The sequence below is a fragment of the Fulmarus glacialis genome, unplaced genomic scaffold, assembly GCF_000690835.1.
Source record: "Fulmarus glacialis isolate BGI_N327 unplaced genomic scaffold, ASM69083v1 scaffold32951, whole genome shotgun sequence".
Taxonomy (NCBI): domain Eukaryota; kingdom Metazoa; phylum Chordata; class Aves; order Procellariiformes; family Procellariidae; genus Fulmarus; species Fulmarus glacialis.
The window spans coordinates 19,209-37,732 of record NW_009191426.1 but is presented as its reverse complement, the minus strand read 5'-3'; the positions used below and the strand labels follow the sequence as shown (position 1 = coordinate 37,732).

General features: G+C 38.2%; 1 protein-coding gene across 1 annotated transcript in view; it reads left to right on the top strand.

The window, feature by feature from the left end:
- The window catches only part of CCDC149 (coiled-coil domain containing 149), a 42,077-nt gene that overhangs the window by 17,932 nt on the left and 5,621 nt on the right, over positions 1–18,524 (top strand). The window contains exons 5-10 of the mRNA XM_009586697.1: positions 1,319–1,435; positions 2,886–3,058; positions 4,543–4,615; positions 5,942–6,026; positions 7,309–7,453; positions 13,781–13,857. Coding sequence (XP_009584992.1) covers positions 1,319–1,435; positions 2,886–3,058; positions 4,543–4,615; positions 5,942–6,026; positions 7,309–7,453; positions 13,781–13,857 — 670 coding nt within the window. The remainder of the gene's footprint in view (positions 1–1,318; positions 1,436–2,885; positions 3,059–4,542; positions 4,616–5,941; positions 6,027–7,308; positions 7,454–13,780; positions 13,858–18,524) is intronic.

Sequence of the window (18,524 nt, the reverse complement as noted above, 5' to 3'; positions counted from 1 at the left end):
CCATGAAGCCATTCCAGGATTTGCTGGTTGCCTTTTTGACTTACTTGTTTTGAAAAAGAAATTAATAGGAATTATATCTCCTAGGGTCCATTCTGCCTCACTAGCTGTAGAGTGGTTTGTACTTCCCTGTGGGGATAGGGAAATGTAGTTTGCCAAAACCAGTTGCTTTTGGGGGCACAGCTTCCCTTGAACAAGTGAACTGCTTATCAGAACAACTTGTACTAGCTTCAGCGACTTGCACTGCACTGGAGCTGAAATAAGTGGGGAGGATGATTTTGGTAGTCTGTCTTGCATCAGCAGGATTTTAATTGACACATTGCAGTTATGATGACTGGCATCCCATAAATACCAAAGATAGATTTTAATGTACAGTTCAGAAGATTGATTTTTTCCTAACTCTGCAATATAATGATGTACATTAATTCCTTGGTGCAGTCAAAGATATGGCTGGTTATTGTGGTGGGTTTCTCTAGTCTCTGTGGAGCTCCTACAAATGAGGCCATGGGGAGGCAATATTTTTGCGTAGTTGTACTCAGTATAAACACCTGGAAATGCTGAATGCCTTATAGACTGTTATTTTAATACTCTATAATTCCTGAAAGGTAGTCGCTTTTTGCTTTGGATATTGAATATAACTGTGTATTAATTCAAGTCAGACTGTTTTCAGCAGTCACAAAGCTTATGAGTTCATTAGCTGGTTGAGCATTTTGGCCAAATCTTTTTGTTGTTGGCCCATTTTTTTTAATTCATGTTTTTAACATGAATTAACTTTTGTGAGTAAATGAAAAAAAAATGCACAAGCAAATGTATTAGCAGCTGTTAATGCAAATTCTGCACTGATGTAACGTAGTGGGATTTTAAGTGGTATCCGTAAAATTAAGCTGGGCAAGCCACTTCGTGCCTTTTTATTCTTAACTAGGAAAAGTTTTCTGCTGCAGAGAGTTTTAAGATTTACATATGAAAATGGCTTTCTGAGAATTCTCTAGTTTTAGTCTGACCACAGTTAGTTCCTGTCACTCTTAAAAAACATTGGCCACGTGTCTGTGTTTACTTGGTCTTTCATCATTTGTATACTCTGGTGACTATTGTTGCAGGGTCTAATTCAGCTCCTGTTGATGCTTTGAGTGTTCGACTGGAATTTTTCACTGAGAACAGGATTGAGCCCTCAGCTCAGAAAATTCCCTCTGGTTTAAATAATACCAGCTGTTTGGCCTGGAAGCCAAGAAATCTATGACAGCGTTAGTCGTTCTAATGCAGATGTACTTTGATGCTACAGCCTCTGTTCTCTTGCTTACCAAATCTGTTTCTGTAATTGCAGCTCCTTCGAATGACAATAGCAAAGCAAAGACTTGGAGATGATGAAGTTGGGGCTCGCCACTTTGCAGCACATGAACGGGAGGACCTTGTTCAACAATTGGAGAAGGCTCGAGAACAGGTAATAACTAAATGGGCATATACTGTCAAGTTTTACAGAGCTAGTGCAACTAAATGACTAATTCTATTGTGTTTGGAGGGCTGGTAGCTGATTAACATTGCAAATAGTGGTGAAGGTGTTGGTATTTTTACCGAAATAGTTCTTACCGAGCATTAACTTAAACATGCATACATTGTTCGAGTGAGTTTCCTAATCTCAGGAATTCCTTCTCTAGATTATTGATTCTCTTCTTTTTATAATGTGCAGCAACAACTTGTGACAACTGAATGTTGTCAATGAATGTCTATGAAAGAGACTCCTTAATGAAAGCTGTTACAAGTATTCAGCACAATATGTGGTGACTGATGCATCTCCTAAAGATATTCCCTGAATCAAATTTTCTGTAGAAGTGTTGTTAGTCTCCTCTTCTTCCTGCTTCTTAGCTATTTCTTTCCCTCTTTTGAAAAATTCTTGCATCCGACCTCTTTTTCCTACCTCAAGTCTGTATTAATACTATGTACCATGCAGCATCCAGTCCCCAATACCGGACAATTCTGGGGGTTTGTCTTCTCTGTCATTCCCGCACTCATTCCTACCAATGTCAGTTCCACCCTGAATGAGCCATTCTGTGATCAGGAAGAGGTGCGTATTTCTTGTTTTTCAGTCTTTACTCAAATGCATCACTACTTTAGCTTACCAGAAGGACTGTTGACTGCACTTGGTCTTCTTCCAATGTGATTCTCTCTGGTATCTTTGTTCCCAAGCTCGTGCTCTCTCTGTTCATCTGGCCTCTTTTCACATGGTCCTCTGTTGTCCTTCCTGGCTTATCAGTGTTTTCTGAGGTGCCAGTGGAGACTTCTCAACTCATTGCAGACTTTTCTCATACTCTCCCGTTTCCTCTCCTTGGAAGTTTGAAGCTCTTTGTCCTTGAGTATCTTTCATAGTGGGCTCCTTCACGCTTTTTGCTTAATAGCAAAGCTCACCGTGTCAACTCCATGCTTGGTTATTTTGTACTTTTCTCAGTTCTTCTTCCTATTCTGTGGAACTTCATTGCTGAAAGTCCCGTAATTAGTATAAATTTTCCCTTACAGACTTTTTCTTCAACCTCCAAATTTGCCAAATTGTTTTTCAGTTCATTCCTGGAGTCCTATAAATTTTATGTTTAAACCAGCTTAATATGTTTGTAGCAGAATTATAGTATGGATTAAGGTTTCTTTTGCTGTTACATTTTAGTTGTTTTCTAGAAATTTTGTAAAACAAGTCTAACTGCTAAAGTTACTTAACTTCAAATCAACGAAATAATACCAAAATAGAGTAAAAGTACTGGTGGTTATGAGCTTTGGAAAGACTTTTGACTGTCGAAAATCAATCCTGTTCAGACATGCAGTGCTTGTTGCTGTTTTCAGTTTGGGTGCCATGTAATCTTTTGTTTAAACTTCAAAATAGTCATACAGCTCTCCTTTCTTCTCAGATCGAGAGTCTGAGATATGATCTTCAGGCTGCACTGGATGAGTTACAGGATGTGAAAGAGGAACGTTCTTTTTACCAAGATAAGTCTGACAGACTAAACCAAGAACTTAATCATGTCCTAGGAGGGCATGAAAATCGTATCATCGACATAGATGCTCTATGTATGGAGAACAGGTGAGTGGATTGCAAACCTTACTGTTTCCCTAGAGGAAGCAGTGTATTGCTTTAACCAGAGCATCAGGAAGTCAGTCACAACAAAACTTTAAAGAAAATATATCCAAGAATAAAAGTTAAGAGATTTTGGTAATTTGTTTTGTCTGTTTTGTTTGTACTGCAGCTAACCATCAAATAATGTTGAGAAAGTTAGGCTGCAGGAAATTACTAATGTTTTATTTGGCTACAGAGATGTCAGTGATATTTCCAAATAGAACTAAACAAGGAAAAGGAAGAGAAGTGCAGACCTGTTTATTCCCTTCACTGTATGGCACCAAAAGCAAGAATATTAAAAATCGGTGTCTTCAGAAACTCATAGTGAGGTGTAATGGGCTAATCTTGGATTGGGAACAGGGACTTTGAGTACCCTGAGTTAACAGTTTCGGACATAATTCTCACCACTGGGAGAGGCCGTCAACATGGAGTGATTTGCCAGCAGAAGCTGCTGGTGAAATCACCCATGTAGATATTCTTGCCACTTCCTTGGGAAAAGAATGTGTTTTATGGTCTCTGCTAAGGACCACAGAGAGGAGTCACTGACAGAGCCATAGCAGGTACCTCCCTTAAAGTCAACAATTACCTTAAAGTGAAATAGATCTTGTAAGACACTTTCCATTTACAGAGACTTATGCTTCAGGTACGAAAGTGTAATACCAAAGGCATTACTTTCTCCCAGCAACTCCAGGTTTTTTTTCTGTTTTGCGAGGCCTACAGAGTGCTGTATCAATTTAAGCCCCCTGTTCCCCTGACAGTGATACGATTTTTTTTTTTCTCTAAAATAGTTAAATTGTCACAAACCCTAATACAGCTGCAGTTGCACTACATGGAAGAGGATATTTTATAAACCCTTTATACATGAAAAAGGTGTTTTCCTATGTCAAAATAGCCATCTAATCCAAGTGCATAAACTATTCGGAAGAACTGTACTGTTTCTGTTAGCTGTATACCATTTTTCAACTATACTGTTAAATTTTCTACTTTGTGATTGCTAATGAGAATTGCCATGTAAGTGATGGATATTGCAATGCAAAAGTTCTGCATAGTTGAGTCTTGTGCTGATATATGTATACAAATCTTCATGTGTCCATCTCACAAACCTTCAAGTACAGAGGACATGAGTAAACGCTTCCTGACTATTTCCTCTAGACATAAATATATCCATTTAGCTTCCCTCCCCAAAAACCTGAGGATCGATATAAAATGGTTGTGCAGCATGCTTGACAAATCTAACAGAAGGGCAGCCTCCTTTTCTGATGCAATTTGTTTCCCTACTTCAAGTTTTGTGGGGTCAAGAGCAGTAAGATTTTGTTGTTTTATCCCTCACAAAACTGCAGGGGGAAAAGAACTCTCAGTAGTTCAAAGAGAGGACATGCGAAATAGTAGAGAGGAGCGCTTGAGGCAGTATTTGAAGGTAACATGAAGTAAAGGATTACATTTTTTTTCAGGTATCTTCAAGAGAGATTAAAACAACTTCAAGAGGAAATCAACCTTCTTAAGTCTAATATTACTAAATACAAGGTAAGATCCTCTCAGCGTAGCATCTAAACTGTGTTTTGTTGTTCATGGAGGTTATTGTTCATTCTCATGTTCATATGCATTTAAAGAACAAAATTGTGTCTTCAAAGAAAAATCCACCGTTAACATCCTGACAATATTAGTATGTATACACATCACATGCTCAGTCTTCCTTGTAGGCTTCTTAGCTGATGTAGTACAAAGGGATACCCATTAATAGTACTTTGAAAAATGAATTAAATACCGTTTTTTAAGTTCTGTGGGGGAACCTTCCTCCTGCTAGTGAGGGTGATCAGCCTTCCAGCCTGCTGGTGGGTGAAAAGTAGCAGGTCACGCAGTGTGTGGTGAATGACTGCAGCTGTGTTGCTGTCACAAGCAGGTCTTGTCTCCCCGTTCCCTAATGGCCGCACTATTTCTTCATGTCTTAATGATTGCTAAGTCTTCATTGTTCTTCCATTCCTGGGTTAAGATATATGCTGTTTTGCATGAAACCTTCAGGACTGAATCCTGAGGGCAAAATATTCTTGCTTCTCACTGAAGTCAAGCACTCTATTTTCTTCTGCAAGTGATTTTGGGTTGTGGGAGGGGAGGGCTGCTTGTCAGGGCATGAGAAGTGTTGTCTTAGGACTGCCAATAGGACTTCTTAATCATTTAGGTCACTATGAAGCAGTCACAGCACTAATTGCTTTTTGTGTATGAGCAAAGCTCCTCAAAGTACCACGTTCATTTCAGTGTCTGTTCACATTTATGACTTGGGTCTCTCGGAGTGTGAGTTAGTTTATTGGTGAGAACTGAGTATCTTGGTGGTCTGGTGGGTTTCACAGAACTGTAATTGTTTTGGAAGAGCTGGATCCTTCTGTAGCAGGATCATTCTGCTGCCAATTCCTCAAAGTCAGTGTTTGCTACTAAAAGGGCTTTTAGAAACTCTGATAGAGGAGTTTGAGTTTTCCCTTTGATGCCTATCTAAAAAAATGCTGGGGAAAGTCTGAACTGATATTCTCTACAGGATACTGCAGTATCTTCACTGGCACTCAGCAGATTATTAAAAAATAGGCAAGTCTTAAAAATGCATTGGGGGGAGTGGGTGGGAGAGACTGCAATAAAGTGATTGCAATGAGACAGGATGAGTCTTCATAACATTGCAAAGACTATTTTGGCTGGAGAATAATACTTCAGGAGAGTCATACTCCCATAGGTTACTATGGGTGTAAGCTCCAGGCCCTGCAGAGTTGTTCTGAGACCAAAATCCAAAGTTCCAGATTCTTTACTCTTAATGAAAGGATTTGTTGGCTACTGTTTTTCTAAATAAGATATTTGTTGTTTCCTTAGAATGCACTAGAGAGACGAAAAAATTCAAAGGCTCATAGTAGATCCAGTAGCAGTGCTCTGACTGGAGTTCTGTCTGCAAAGCAAGGTATTACATAAATGCAGCATGGTGTTGCATATCTCATTGAATTCCTTCCATTTTACCTCTTAATTTCAGTAACCCTTTCCTCACCAACCAAACCAAAATCTTTCTTCTCTTTCCTGTTTATTATCATGTCCTAGTTTTTGTCCTTTTCTCAGTTGACTTGACAATACAAAATTTGCCTCTTGAGTAATGCTTCTCCTTTTGTTACTCTTTTGCCATTCATTCTCTCCCGTTAGTTTTATCGGTTTTTTTTTTTTTTTTTAATCTCTAAACTCCTCTGCAACTTTGACCCTGACAAATCACTTTTTTATTCAACTCTTTGCTCTGCTAAAATGGCAATCACAATTCATATTCCAATGAAAAATAGACTCGGTGGTAGAGGAGGGGCCCTAAGTCAGGTTTTCTGCTCATGTTCTTGGAAGCTTTTACATTCAGATGTTTTGCAAGAAATCCTTTTGTCCCATGTTTCTTCATGGGATTGCAAAATGGCGTAAAGAAAGGAGAAGAGAAAATTATTTGAGCCAAACCTGGCACCCTACTGTTTAGGTGTTGGTGTATTCATACGCACGCACGAGATCAGTAGTATTTGTCATGGTAGGTTGAAACTTGCTTTTCTGTTTTTGACTTCTTTTCTGTCCTCTTCTCCATGTACTTGCATACGTGTGTGTGTGTGTATATATATGTGTGTGTGTGTATATATATGTGTGTGTGTATATGTGTGTGTATATATATATATAAAAAAAAAAAGAGGCAGAGCGAGATTCTACTTACAGAAGTTAATGATACTAGTGAACTTCCTGATGTGGTTGAGAGGTACAGATTCTAAGCTGCAGAGGAAGAGTTCATAGGTGACTGTATTTTCACATCAGTGTTAAATAAACTGAAGGATATAATAATTCTAAGAAGTAGTATAAAAGCTTCCTCGTGGGCTTATGTTTTAATGTAAGTGGGAGAGAAATGACCAATTTTTAGCAGTCTGTAGAAGAATGAGTTTGTTTCCTTCTGAACAAAAATAAATTTCCAAAAGCAGAATTAAGTTAACATAAGATGTGTCTGCCTATGCTTGTTCTGGCAATTGCTGTGGAATAACGATCAACTTAGAAAGCCACCATCTTTATGCCAGCTAGAGATTATATTTCTGGTCTTTTGGCTTTGTTTGTTAATTGAAGGAAATAAATAAGTATTCATTCAAGTAATGAGCATAGTTCTTTAATGCTAAGTAAATGTTTGTGTCACATCTCTGTGCATGAGAAGCCAAAACTCATTTGTGTTTTTAACATTATAGTCCAAGAGTTGTTGTCGGAGGATCATGGATGTAGCCTACCAGCCACACCACAGTCCATTTCAGATCTCAAATCACTGGCCACTGCATTGCTGGAAACTATCCATGAAAAAAACATGGTCATACAACACCAAAGGCAAACCAACAAGTAGGTAGCATGACTTCTAAGTAAAATAGAACTTAACCAAGCTATGGAAAAGTCATCGTTTTGGGGGAGTTTCAGGGAAATGGGAAAGAAGGTCCATTTTCACAGAAAATTCATTGTTATTGTTAAGTGGTGGGTTCTTTAGTTTTTAAGATCAGCTATGTGTTTAGAGAAAAATTACATTTCAAAGTCAAGTCTGGAGTTGACAGAGACCTGTCTGCCTCTGCTAGGCAAGGATTGGTTTGCTGCTCAGGTTTAAGACAAAGCATAATAACACAGGGGGGACTTCTAGCAGATAGTCTGTAGGGAGGGCTAAAGAAAAGCTGCCAGGAGGAAGGACACCCTTGAGCTGGAGGAGAAGAGATGTGGTAATTGGTTGTTAATGTAGGAATTTGCTAATGAACACTGGTGGGAATAGTAAATGTTGCACCTAGGAAAGGGTCTGAAAAGATTTAGTGTAACATTTGTCACAGGCTAGCAGCCTATGTGTCATACAAATGATAGCTGTTGCTCCTATAGTTACTTTGCCAAAAGTTGTAGAAGATAAACACAGTTGGATTGCTACTATATGATTTTTTAAAAATCTGAACTGAACTTCGAAGGAGAATTTGTTTACTCTTAGCTGTTCTACTCATCAGTAGAATTCTTTGTGTCTCACAGCTCCTATCATGGCAGAATATAATAATTTCTGACACATTTTCTGACATTCTGATATTATTGTCCTTATACAGTATATGAAAATCAGAGCTAGGAAGTGTTCCTTGGTTCTGTGCTCAGTTTTTTTCCTTTTTTTTTTTTTTAAACACTGAGTCACTACTGGTAATCAGAGGTTATTCAGGCTTCTCAAAAGCACATCAGGACCAGATGCCAGAAAGAGGCAGACATCTTTCATGAAAGGAAGGAGTAGTACTGAAGTAAACTGTATTGCACTAGAATAGATGATTCATTTTGAAAATTGATAACTTTGATGCTAGGCAGACTCCATTACATAATTCTTAGTGATGTGGCAACAGAAGTGGAAGAGCAGTTTATAGCCACTCTTAATACTCTTGAGAAAGCAAATGCCTAATCAGCTAAAGGGAGACTAAAGCGGTGAAAATGTAGCCCAGATCTAACTGATGGCAGCTCAGTCAATTCGTGTCTATAAGTGTGTCGCGTAATGCAAGAGGAGTTCCTGCACTGAGCAGTGCTAATGAAGGGCTAATACCTGCTTACTCCTTTCTTACTGCTAATGTAACACCAGAAGGAAAACATCCAGAGAATAACACTTGTTATTTCAAGTATAACCAATCTTTGCCTTTTACATCCTGATACTGTATCATTACCTGATGTTCTAGTTTGCATACACTTGCCTATAACCATAGCAAACTTCTTTCTTAATTTTGTATTTCTCTTTGATTACATGCGGTTTCTTGCATCTCTCAACTGTATCATTGTGATGATGGTTTTACTTTCTGATACCACTGTCTCTGCTTTCAACTATTGAGTATGGGTTTGCCTGAGTTAAGCCTTCACAAGGAGATACGATTCTTTTATCTGTGTGCCCAACTGGTCATATATAGCCACGGGAGTAGAGATTGGATGTGTGCACAAACTAATATTCTATGCCCAATAGAAGATCAGATCTTAGAGGGAGGTGACAGTCCACATTTCTCCCAGGTCAGGAGTGCTCAGAGCTGTAGTATTGTGTTCAGTTCAGGATGCTTCAGGGGAAAAAGAAGAAAGACAAATCCTGGGCAAGTTGAGTGAAGAGCCTCAGCAACACTGCTATGTGGTATGCTCATTCTTTTTGTCACCTTTGGCTTTAGTTGGATTAAAGAAGCTTTTAAGGAGCTAGGAGAAATGGAAACTACTTCAAGTAGAAACACCTAAGACATAGAAGGGTTAAAGCGTAAAAGGGAAATGCAGGTAGGACATCAGGGAAAAACATCCTTTATTTGAGGTGCATTAGCTGGTTGTTGGGGGCACTTATTTGCCATGTAAAAAGTTACAAGTAAAGACTGCTGACTTCTGAAAACAGGGAAGAAACTGCCCACCTGTCAGAGAAGGTTAGAGGTGAGAGTGAGGTCAGTGCACAAGTAAAATGGACAGGTCCATAAACTGGTACGAGTAGAAGATGCATTCTTTTGTTGAAGACATTTCTCCATTCAAAGTAGGAAGTTGAGAAGGATGTGGGGCTAGAGAGCATTGTAATGACAAAAGGTTTTACATAAATCAGAAGGTAGAAGTCTTCTTCACCCCTCTGTCCTGTTTGCCTGGCTTTCCCTGTGCAAAGAGCTTTTTTGGAAGACAGTTACTCTTTCAGATTGTTGTGTGAAGACGGTAAGATTCCATTGGGTACAGAATGTGAGATTTTGGGGTGGTTATTTCATTCAGGGAAGAAGTTCTGCTTTTGATACTTGATAGATGATTGACCTATTAGTGATTCTATTATCAGTAAATTAGACTTTTCAGACCATATGAACTTATTTTCATCGAAACAGGTAACTGACTCTAAAGTCAGAACCTCTTTTGTTGCTTGCAGATTGAGATATGACTATATAAGTTCACAATAGCAGAATGGTAGATTTGCTTTCTGATTAACTGAAGCAAAAACAAGACAGTGAATTTTTTTACGTAGATTAGAATTTGGATGTGCTGTTGAAGTTGACTTTCTGCTGTTACACTGTTGTTAAAAACATCCATTGCCACTTGCTCTTGGAACAGACACACTATTATTATTGCCACTTTTCTAAATATGTGGCATGATAAAAGGAGCTGTGGGAGTATGTGCCTAGGAACGAGTGGGCTAAATCCAGCCTTTAATTTTGTTAGCCCCACTTCTAAGAAAAAAAGAAGCTGTTTGGAAAGAAAACAGGTCATTTTCCCCAGGTGATTGGTAGCTACTACTGCTAAGTTTAAGTAACATCCTATGTTTTTCCTCACAAGCACATTAGTTTAGTTCGAAAAGGCAGTTGTAAATGAATTCTGTATGCGGTAATGTGTTGCAAGTTTGAATAGTTACATAAATGCAAAAATAAACAGTCCTAACTCTGTCTAGCAAGTGGATAAAAATCTTTTTTTCTTCTACCAGCAATAAACCGTTTATTAGATATTCTTTTTAGTGCAATTTGTTCCTGAAATTGCCAGCACCCATGCAAGCCAGATCAGTGTGGAAGCTGCTCTGCTGCTTAGACATGTTGCACTAATTTTAACATTTCTAACTTGAGCAAGCTCAGTCATGACCAAAATTACAAAAAGGATTGTGTCAGTCTGTAACTGAGTAAATGTTTCCATGTGCTGTATAGAACTAGATATGTGACCATGACAGACCCTATTTACAGATATTTGGGTGATTGTATCTGTATGAGGGTATATGGTTTCTGTAGAAAGATCTAAATTGAAAGTGAGCCAAATAGAGCTCAGGTGCTGTAAATCAGCACAGCTCCCTTCAGATTATGGCCATATATGCTGGGAAGCATGGGAGAGCTAGAAGGGAGCTTCTAAATTCAGGTGGGAGCATTGCTGCTGTGAACAACAGATTTCTGTAAAACCTTATCCTGGAGGGAGGTTTAGACTAACTCCCTTGTTGCATTAGACACATGACCAGAGGACAACAGAAATAGCTATCGGCACCTTTGTCCATGACATGATCCTTCTGTTATAGTCAAAGGATCTAGTCCACTATGGCTAGAGATAAAAAAATAGATTAGGGAATTTGATGCTACCAACCATGCAGCCCCTTTAAAAATACCTATTGTTCCAGGCCACCACAGCTCAGTCTTCCCACAGCACATATGGAGGTGGCAAATTATCTGGAGGTCACAGGGGAAAGGAGGGAATGGGATGAACCACGCTGTGTTCAGGATTGCTTATATGTTTATTTTTCAAAAAATGTTTCCGTAAGAACTCACAGCTTTATGTAGGGTTCATTTCTCCCATACCTGCCTTCAGATAATGTAGTTTGGAGCAAACTAGAATCATACTCATCACTGAATATGTTTTGCTCTCTTCCTGAATGAAAGGAGCAGGGTTAAGTATTGTCCTCTCTATTCGCCAACCATTGTTCAGAGCCACAGAATGATCCTTCTATGTGAGAAGCTGCAACAGCAAAGGTTGAAAAATAGCTCAGTGCCTCTTCTGAGGATCCAGTAGGAATTATCAGGATATATTTGCTCGAAACCCTTTAGAAATGGCGTGGTACAGGTGATAAATTAATTATAAAATTTAAGAGAAGCAAGAGAAAAGTGACTTTGATATTGTTGTCTGAATAAAAAGAGCAGTAGTAATAACTGAACTTGATGTAGTGGGTTGAGTTTCCTTCCATGATACAGCTAGGTGACAGGGAGGGCAGTATCTTCCCCCCCTTTTCTGCCCTGGAACTACTAGTGAACTATGAAAATTATATGGATTATATGAATTATGAAAATAATATGGATTTTTTTCTTTTCCTGGCAGAAGTGCTAAACTCATGACCCGTTTGAGGTGACAATCATTAGCCACATCAACTTTGTCTTGTCGGCTCCCTGGCTGAGCTAACATGACATGGAAGAAGTCTTGCATCATCTCTGTTCCTCTAAGCCAGGGAAACTCCACGTCCTTCATCTGACCTTTGGTGGGGCCTTAGACAGGGAGATGGGAGTGGGCTCCCTGTGCGCGAGGTAGAGCTTCTTGTAAGTTGCTCTGTGCCTTTCTCCGTCACCTGTTGCTTTGTACTGCAGAGCGCAGTTGCTGGATGTCGGGCCATACACTGGGGTATGAAAATAGGGTCATTAAGGCTGAGTCTCTCATACCGGATGGAAGCATTCTGAAAGCGAAATCTAGACTTGAACATTTTTGATTGTAATTGGAGAAGACAGTAATAGATCCACCATAACCTCAGTCACCTATTTGACTACTGAGTTTCAATGGGGAAATAAACATAACTACTCCCAAATGTCTTCTCTTCTCTGCTTGTAAATGTGATGGACTGTTTGCTTTTTAGTTGATATACACTCCTGTACCTCTCAGTGCTTTCTTTGATATTTATTATCAGCTTTCTCTTTCTCTTTTACATTCTTTCTCTCATCTTGATATTTTTGTAATCTTTAAAATACTTACAGACTTTTATTGTGTCATTGCAGTAGAGATTTCAAAAATACCTAGTCCTTGTTAATCAATTTTTCTATCGCCTTTGATATTTGCTGGGTTTGTAGTTCTTCACATCCTTCCCAGATTCTGCCGTCTTGTCAGGAATGACATTCCCAGTATGCTCAAATGTCTGCAGCATGAAACCCTCGGTGGAGAGCACGCAGCTCTCCAGAGTATTACACAGCTCTGGTGAACATGGGAAGATACTATTGCCTTGCTGTGTTGTGATATGCTGCTTCTCAGCATTCAGTTCAAATTTAACTGACTTATCCTGTTGCTGTAATTTGATGAGTAAAACTTGCTGTCCATTATCTCTGCTGTCATGTTTAGAATTGCTGCCTCATCTGGGTTTCTCACTCTATTGAGTATTGTTTGGGATTTATTTAAAGACTTTTAACTCTAGGAGACTTGCTGTGCCTGTGAGAGAAACACTTTCAAAAATTCATTGGAAAAAAGAGCTCTCTTTGCAAGATAGAATCTCTCATTTGATCTTGGGAGAGAATTAAGACTAAAAGTTAAATCCTGCAGGAGAGCTAACTGCAAATAGTATTTGTGTAGGAATCAGATACAAAAGAAGAGATGACCCAAGAAATGCAGTGAAAACTAAGAGTGGGTGATAAAGGCACTGAAGAGCTTGAAGCTTTTTAGTAAAGTAGAAAACAGAGTTCAGCACTAAAAGAAAAGATGTAGTGGAAAAGATCCCTTGCTATTTTAAGCAAGCTTAGTGATAGAGAAACTAGGTGAAAATTGTGTCTTAGAACTTCAAAATCAAGCTAGATGTTGTCTTGAGTTTTCCATATTTTGTCTGCATAGCTTTTACCTTCTGGTTTTAGCTGTAGAGAAAGAAAAAGTAACCGGGAAGAGATATTTGCAGGCAAGGAAGTAGAAATATTGTGAGTTGCTATTCTTTGTCTTTACTGAAGGGCAAAGGATGAATGTCCAGTACATCCTAGATCTTTTTTTTTTTTTTTTTAAAAAAAACATGGAATAGATTAGAGAACTATACTTCATTTTCTTTTAACTCTGGGGGAGGTTATCTGTTGCCATTAGTGAAAAGAGATGACTGTATACAGGTTTACTGCACTAGTTAAGTAAAAAGTTAAAAATTCAACTGTAGTCATGTAAGCAATTGGGCTTTGGGCTTTGGTTACGTTAGTATAACAGGGAATCTCATCTCAGCTGACTATCCCTGGCTTTTGTTTTTGTTTTCTTTTTCCGAAGAATTCTAGGTAATCGAGTAGCTGAACTAGAAAAGAAATTAAGAACTTTGGAAATCGCTGGCTTGTGGAGTCTTCCAGGTTAGTAAAAATTCAAGAGAACAGCTTGCATTATTTAGTTTTCGAGGGTATATTTGCATTTAAGAAAAGCTTGGCTGTAATTTTTTTAATGACAGTTGTTTTGTGAATGTGCTGTTCAGCACATTTGCAAAATTAGAAACCTCTAATAAATGTTAAGTTGAAGTCAAAAATCACTAGATTCTTTAAACTCTAAGTCAGATATGTATACTGAAAAAAAAAAGTTTCAAATACTGGAAATAATCACATTGTCTCCATAGTCTGCAGGCAAAAAAAAAAAGGAACTATTTTATTTAAACAGTTGTATAAAATAATACACAGGATATTGGCCATTCTGTTTTTCAACAAATTTTATTTATTAATTTTGTACTTCTTGTAATTTCCATGGATTTTATCGCTGTATTTTTAATGTTTTTCTGTAGAATTATAAACTCTGAGAAATTGGAAATGTAAATGAACTTAAATTTTCTAGTCCATCTCTCCAGAACAGGCTTATTCCCTGTAGCATCTTAAGTATTGTATTTGGTTTTGAATTACTCGAGTAATGGGGGATTAATCTGCTTCCTAATAGACCTCGCTGTTAGGAAAATGTGCAATATTTAATTTACATTTACTTTTTGCTTCTTTTCTTCCCATTACACCTAATTGTGTCTTCTTTAACCACTGTAAATTATGCTACTCCATTGTTGGTGTTTGCATCATTAGGCTTCGTTGTTTACAGCTTCCCATCAGTGCTGCTGGGGGTGGGAGATAGTGTGGTTTAGGCTTCTAGTTTTTTGGCTCTGTGTTTTTTCCACCTAACCTTTCCATCTAGAAGAAAACATTTGAGAAAGCTGAGGAGACCTTCTGACAAACTGTTCAGCCGTTTGGCCTGATGTGTATTTCCACTTTAGCTTGCCCCTTGTAGGCATTCTCAGTCACCTTTCTGGAACTAGCTCTGTTATTGACGCTTTCCAGAACTGAAGGTCCCAAATTTGTTTCCATGGATTACTCTTCACCACTTAGTCACTTCACTTAGTCACCTAACATACATAGTATACTTAGTGCATTTGTCCCTCCCTACATTCTCCAAAAGATGCAGGTGAAATATTTGTCTAAGACCCTCCTAATGCGGTTTTGTACATTAGTACAAATGTGTATCATAAACTCACCAGTTTAAGGTACTGTAGTTTTCTTTTCAAAAACAGTGTTCCATGAAATTAATACACTAATAAAAGCAACATTTCTAATCTTTGCAAAATGTATTAAAAAAAATGGAACAGCGGGAACTTCTTGTACCATCGTTGGTCTATGTAGGTAAGACATCAAATTAATGTTTATACAATAACAACTGTCTCTTTCCTTCCTTTCTTTTGCTGCCTGAAGGCCTGAGCTACAATGTCTCAGTGGGATTTGGGAGTAGGTTCTGCTTGACGTATATTTTTAGTAACTGATTTTAGCAGTACGTTAAATATTGTCACTGCATGTAAATAAACGGAAATGTTATCTGAACATTTTTATATCCGATAGATTAAGATGTTCAGTCAAGTGAGTTAGATGACCACAAGAGAAATGGAGACTGCTCTACAAGACAATTCCTTTAAATTGAGGAAAATAGTAAGAAAGGATGATCTTAAATAGTTGTAAAGGAATTTTACACTGGATTGCAAGTTCTGTTGAGTCCCAAGGTTTGTTGATTTGCTGCTTGCCTTTTAAATCAAGAGTGCACTTTTGTTTCCAAGTGCACTCTAGTCCCAAGGTCAGAAAGAGCCCTGCAACACCTGATGGGTCACCAATTTTCTTTTCAGAGCGTGGAAAGCTTCCACTCCATAAAACAGCAGCTTGTAACAAATAGGGTGGGAACTACCACAGTGGACTCTGCAGCTGAATGTTGGCTTGGGTGAGGGGCAGAACATGGAGAGTATCTCATCTAGTCAGTCTTAAATCCAGAGAGAAAAAATTTATTATTTGGTTGTGAATTGAACTTTTTATCATTAGAAAAAATATGCAGATGAAAGCTGATGTTCAGTCTAGCACTGAAAGAAACACACATTATAAATTGCAGGTTTTTAATCTGAAGTTAATGTTCCTACTTAGGCATCATTGTCCATATAACATTTATAACATCCACTGTCACCATGATAATAATATCTTCCAAATGGTGTTAATAAATGATGTTGTTAAACTTTATCCTACTGAAGAAAGAGCTTGACCGCTTCTAATTTTTTGTTAGGTGACATATTTGTCATCTGCTTTTTGAGCAATGCATGAATGAACTATGGGGAAGCTAAATCAAGAGGAAGGGCATGTTTAATTTTTGAAATGGTGAAACTAGTAGCATAGCTCATTTTCTGTAGAAGTTCTGCCTACCACAAACTTTAGCTTCCCATATTTGGAAAATGGGCTTTAATTAAATGAATCTTTTGTGAGGTTCATTGCTGAAAAGCAAGCAAGCTTGGGCATAGGTTTGGCTCTGATTTTTTTTTTTTATAAGCCTAGTTGCCTTGAGAAGGAGGCAGAGAATGTGGTGTTCACAGAAGCATTTAATTCTTTGCTTTGTCTTAGGTACATTGTGGTTCAAATATGCATGCATAATATGTTACTATTGAGTAATAGTACATAGTGAACACCACCTTATTCCTCTCACAACTTGATGTCACCAAACATTCAGATAAGTAATTCTGTATTTTTTAAAATCTATCATTTCCTGAAAATTCCCGATTTCCACTGAAAAAAAGCCTAAGAAAAGAGCTGACCATGACTCAGCCTTTTTCTGTCGGGGATGATAAGAAAGTTTCGGCGCTGCCTCTTGCTCTGCAGTAATCAGCATGGAGCAGAGGCAAGGTAGAATTAATGGGCTCAGCAGCTGCTGTGGGTATAGCCAGTTACAGCGGTATAGGGTGCAGCAGAGGTTATAAGAGGATACCCAACCCTGGAGAAGAAAATGAAGCATTTACTACTACTTGAAAACTTATTTTTCTGCTTATTTTGAGATCTGTATACTTTTCACTAAAGCCCTTGAAAAATTCATTAAATAGAGGAACACAAAACTATATAAGTTATGAAATTGAGCTTACACGGCAGCTAATTGAAATTCCCTGTGTGTAAACCAACTTCCGATCGTGATTCACAGAATATAGTGCAGCAATACCCCCTTGTCCCTCCTTCGTGAATGGATGTGAGTCACTGTTAATAAATAAACATGCATCGGACTCTTTGGGCCACATCTGTTGCTTAGATATGTGGATACTGAGCTTAGCTTTATTTTCTGTAACCAAGTTGGTTTTCAGAGAAAAATGTGAAAGTAAATGTGTTTACTGTGTAAATGCTGGCTGGAAGACAAGAAGTTTCTTTTCTGAAGCTTGTCTTGCAATCTTCAGGGACTTTAGCTCAGGCTTTACTTTTTTTTATTAAAAAAAAAAAAAAAGAAAAAGAAAAAGACTCTGCTTCCTACTTTCCTGTTAAAGCCTCCTCCCCCCCCCCATTTTTTTTATTCATCATCTTTTTTAATTTTACTTCCTCTGGATTCTTTTGTATCTTTTTGGATATGTGGCTACTTTTGACTGTGTATGAATATCTATTGGATGTTTTCATACCACTACTTCCCTGTATGATTTAGTTCTTCTTCCAACACAAAATTCGTTTACTGTTACAGGAAAGTGCATTCATCTAGGGCTTTTGCATTTTGAAATAGCCATCAGATTTATTTTGCCTTTTTTAAAAAAATTTTTGATTAATTTTGCCTTACACTGGGGGGGTTCTCCACTTTGCTGTTAGTTAATATTATTTTTATTACTTGCTATGGTGAAGGCAGAATTCTGATGCATACTTGACAGGGGGATCAAAGCTCGACAAGATCCATGTTTCGAAAGCATTAATTGCATTCATATTGCTGCAGTATATACCCCAACATGTTAAGGATATAAAAACGTCCTTAATACCTTCAGGATCAAGGTATTTACAGCCAGTGCTTTCAAAATTAGTTAGGGATAGGGGTAGTCCAGTTAGACTCCCCATGGGAACAGCTTGACCTCCATTATTTCTTAGTAGGTACCAGAACTTTCTCAGAGCTGGATTTATTCTGGGTATCTCCTGACCTGGTGCTCTTTTGAAAGTCTTTGTCTTGGATGGGTGATTAGATTTAGGGTGTTACCTTAAGGTGAAACGTACAAACAGATTTAGAGGGGAGAAGTGGTTGTTACATAAATGTCCGTTCTTATGAAGATAAATAGAGCAGTAGCTTGCCGCCTCCCCAGCCATTACTTATCAGTTGGCAGTTGTTCTGGAGGCCACACAAACACCACGCTTAGCTGATCTTGCACATTTCCTGCCATTTCCCCTCTAGGTTTAAGGCAGTGTCAGTCACTAAAAACACAAGCATCCCGAATAGTGGAGGACTTCCTAAAGGATCTGCAGGTGTTGCTTTCTGTATTGTTAAAATATGTAAAGACTAGGCATCTACAGCAGAGTCCTCAGCTGAAGAGTTTCTTGCACTATTTTGTCTGCAAAAGAGCTGGAAAATTGCCCTTTTCCATTTGGCTTAAAACGAAAATGCTCAAATGTGTTTGGAATTTTCAGATTAAAATCCCTCCTATTCCCCAGCAATGTATGCTTGTTTGCTCCCTCAGTTCTTAAGTATGCTACGCTTTTAGTATTTTTTTTTCTAAGGGAGCATCGTAGGATAATATGTG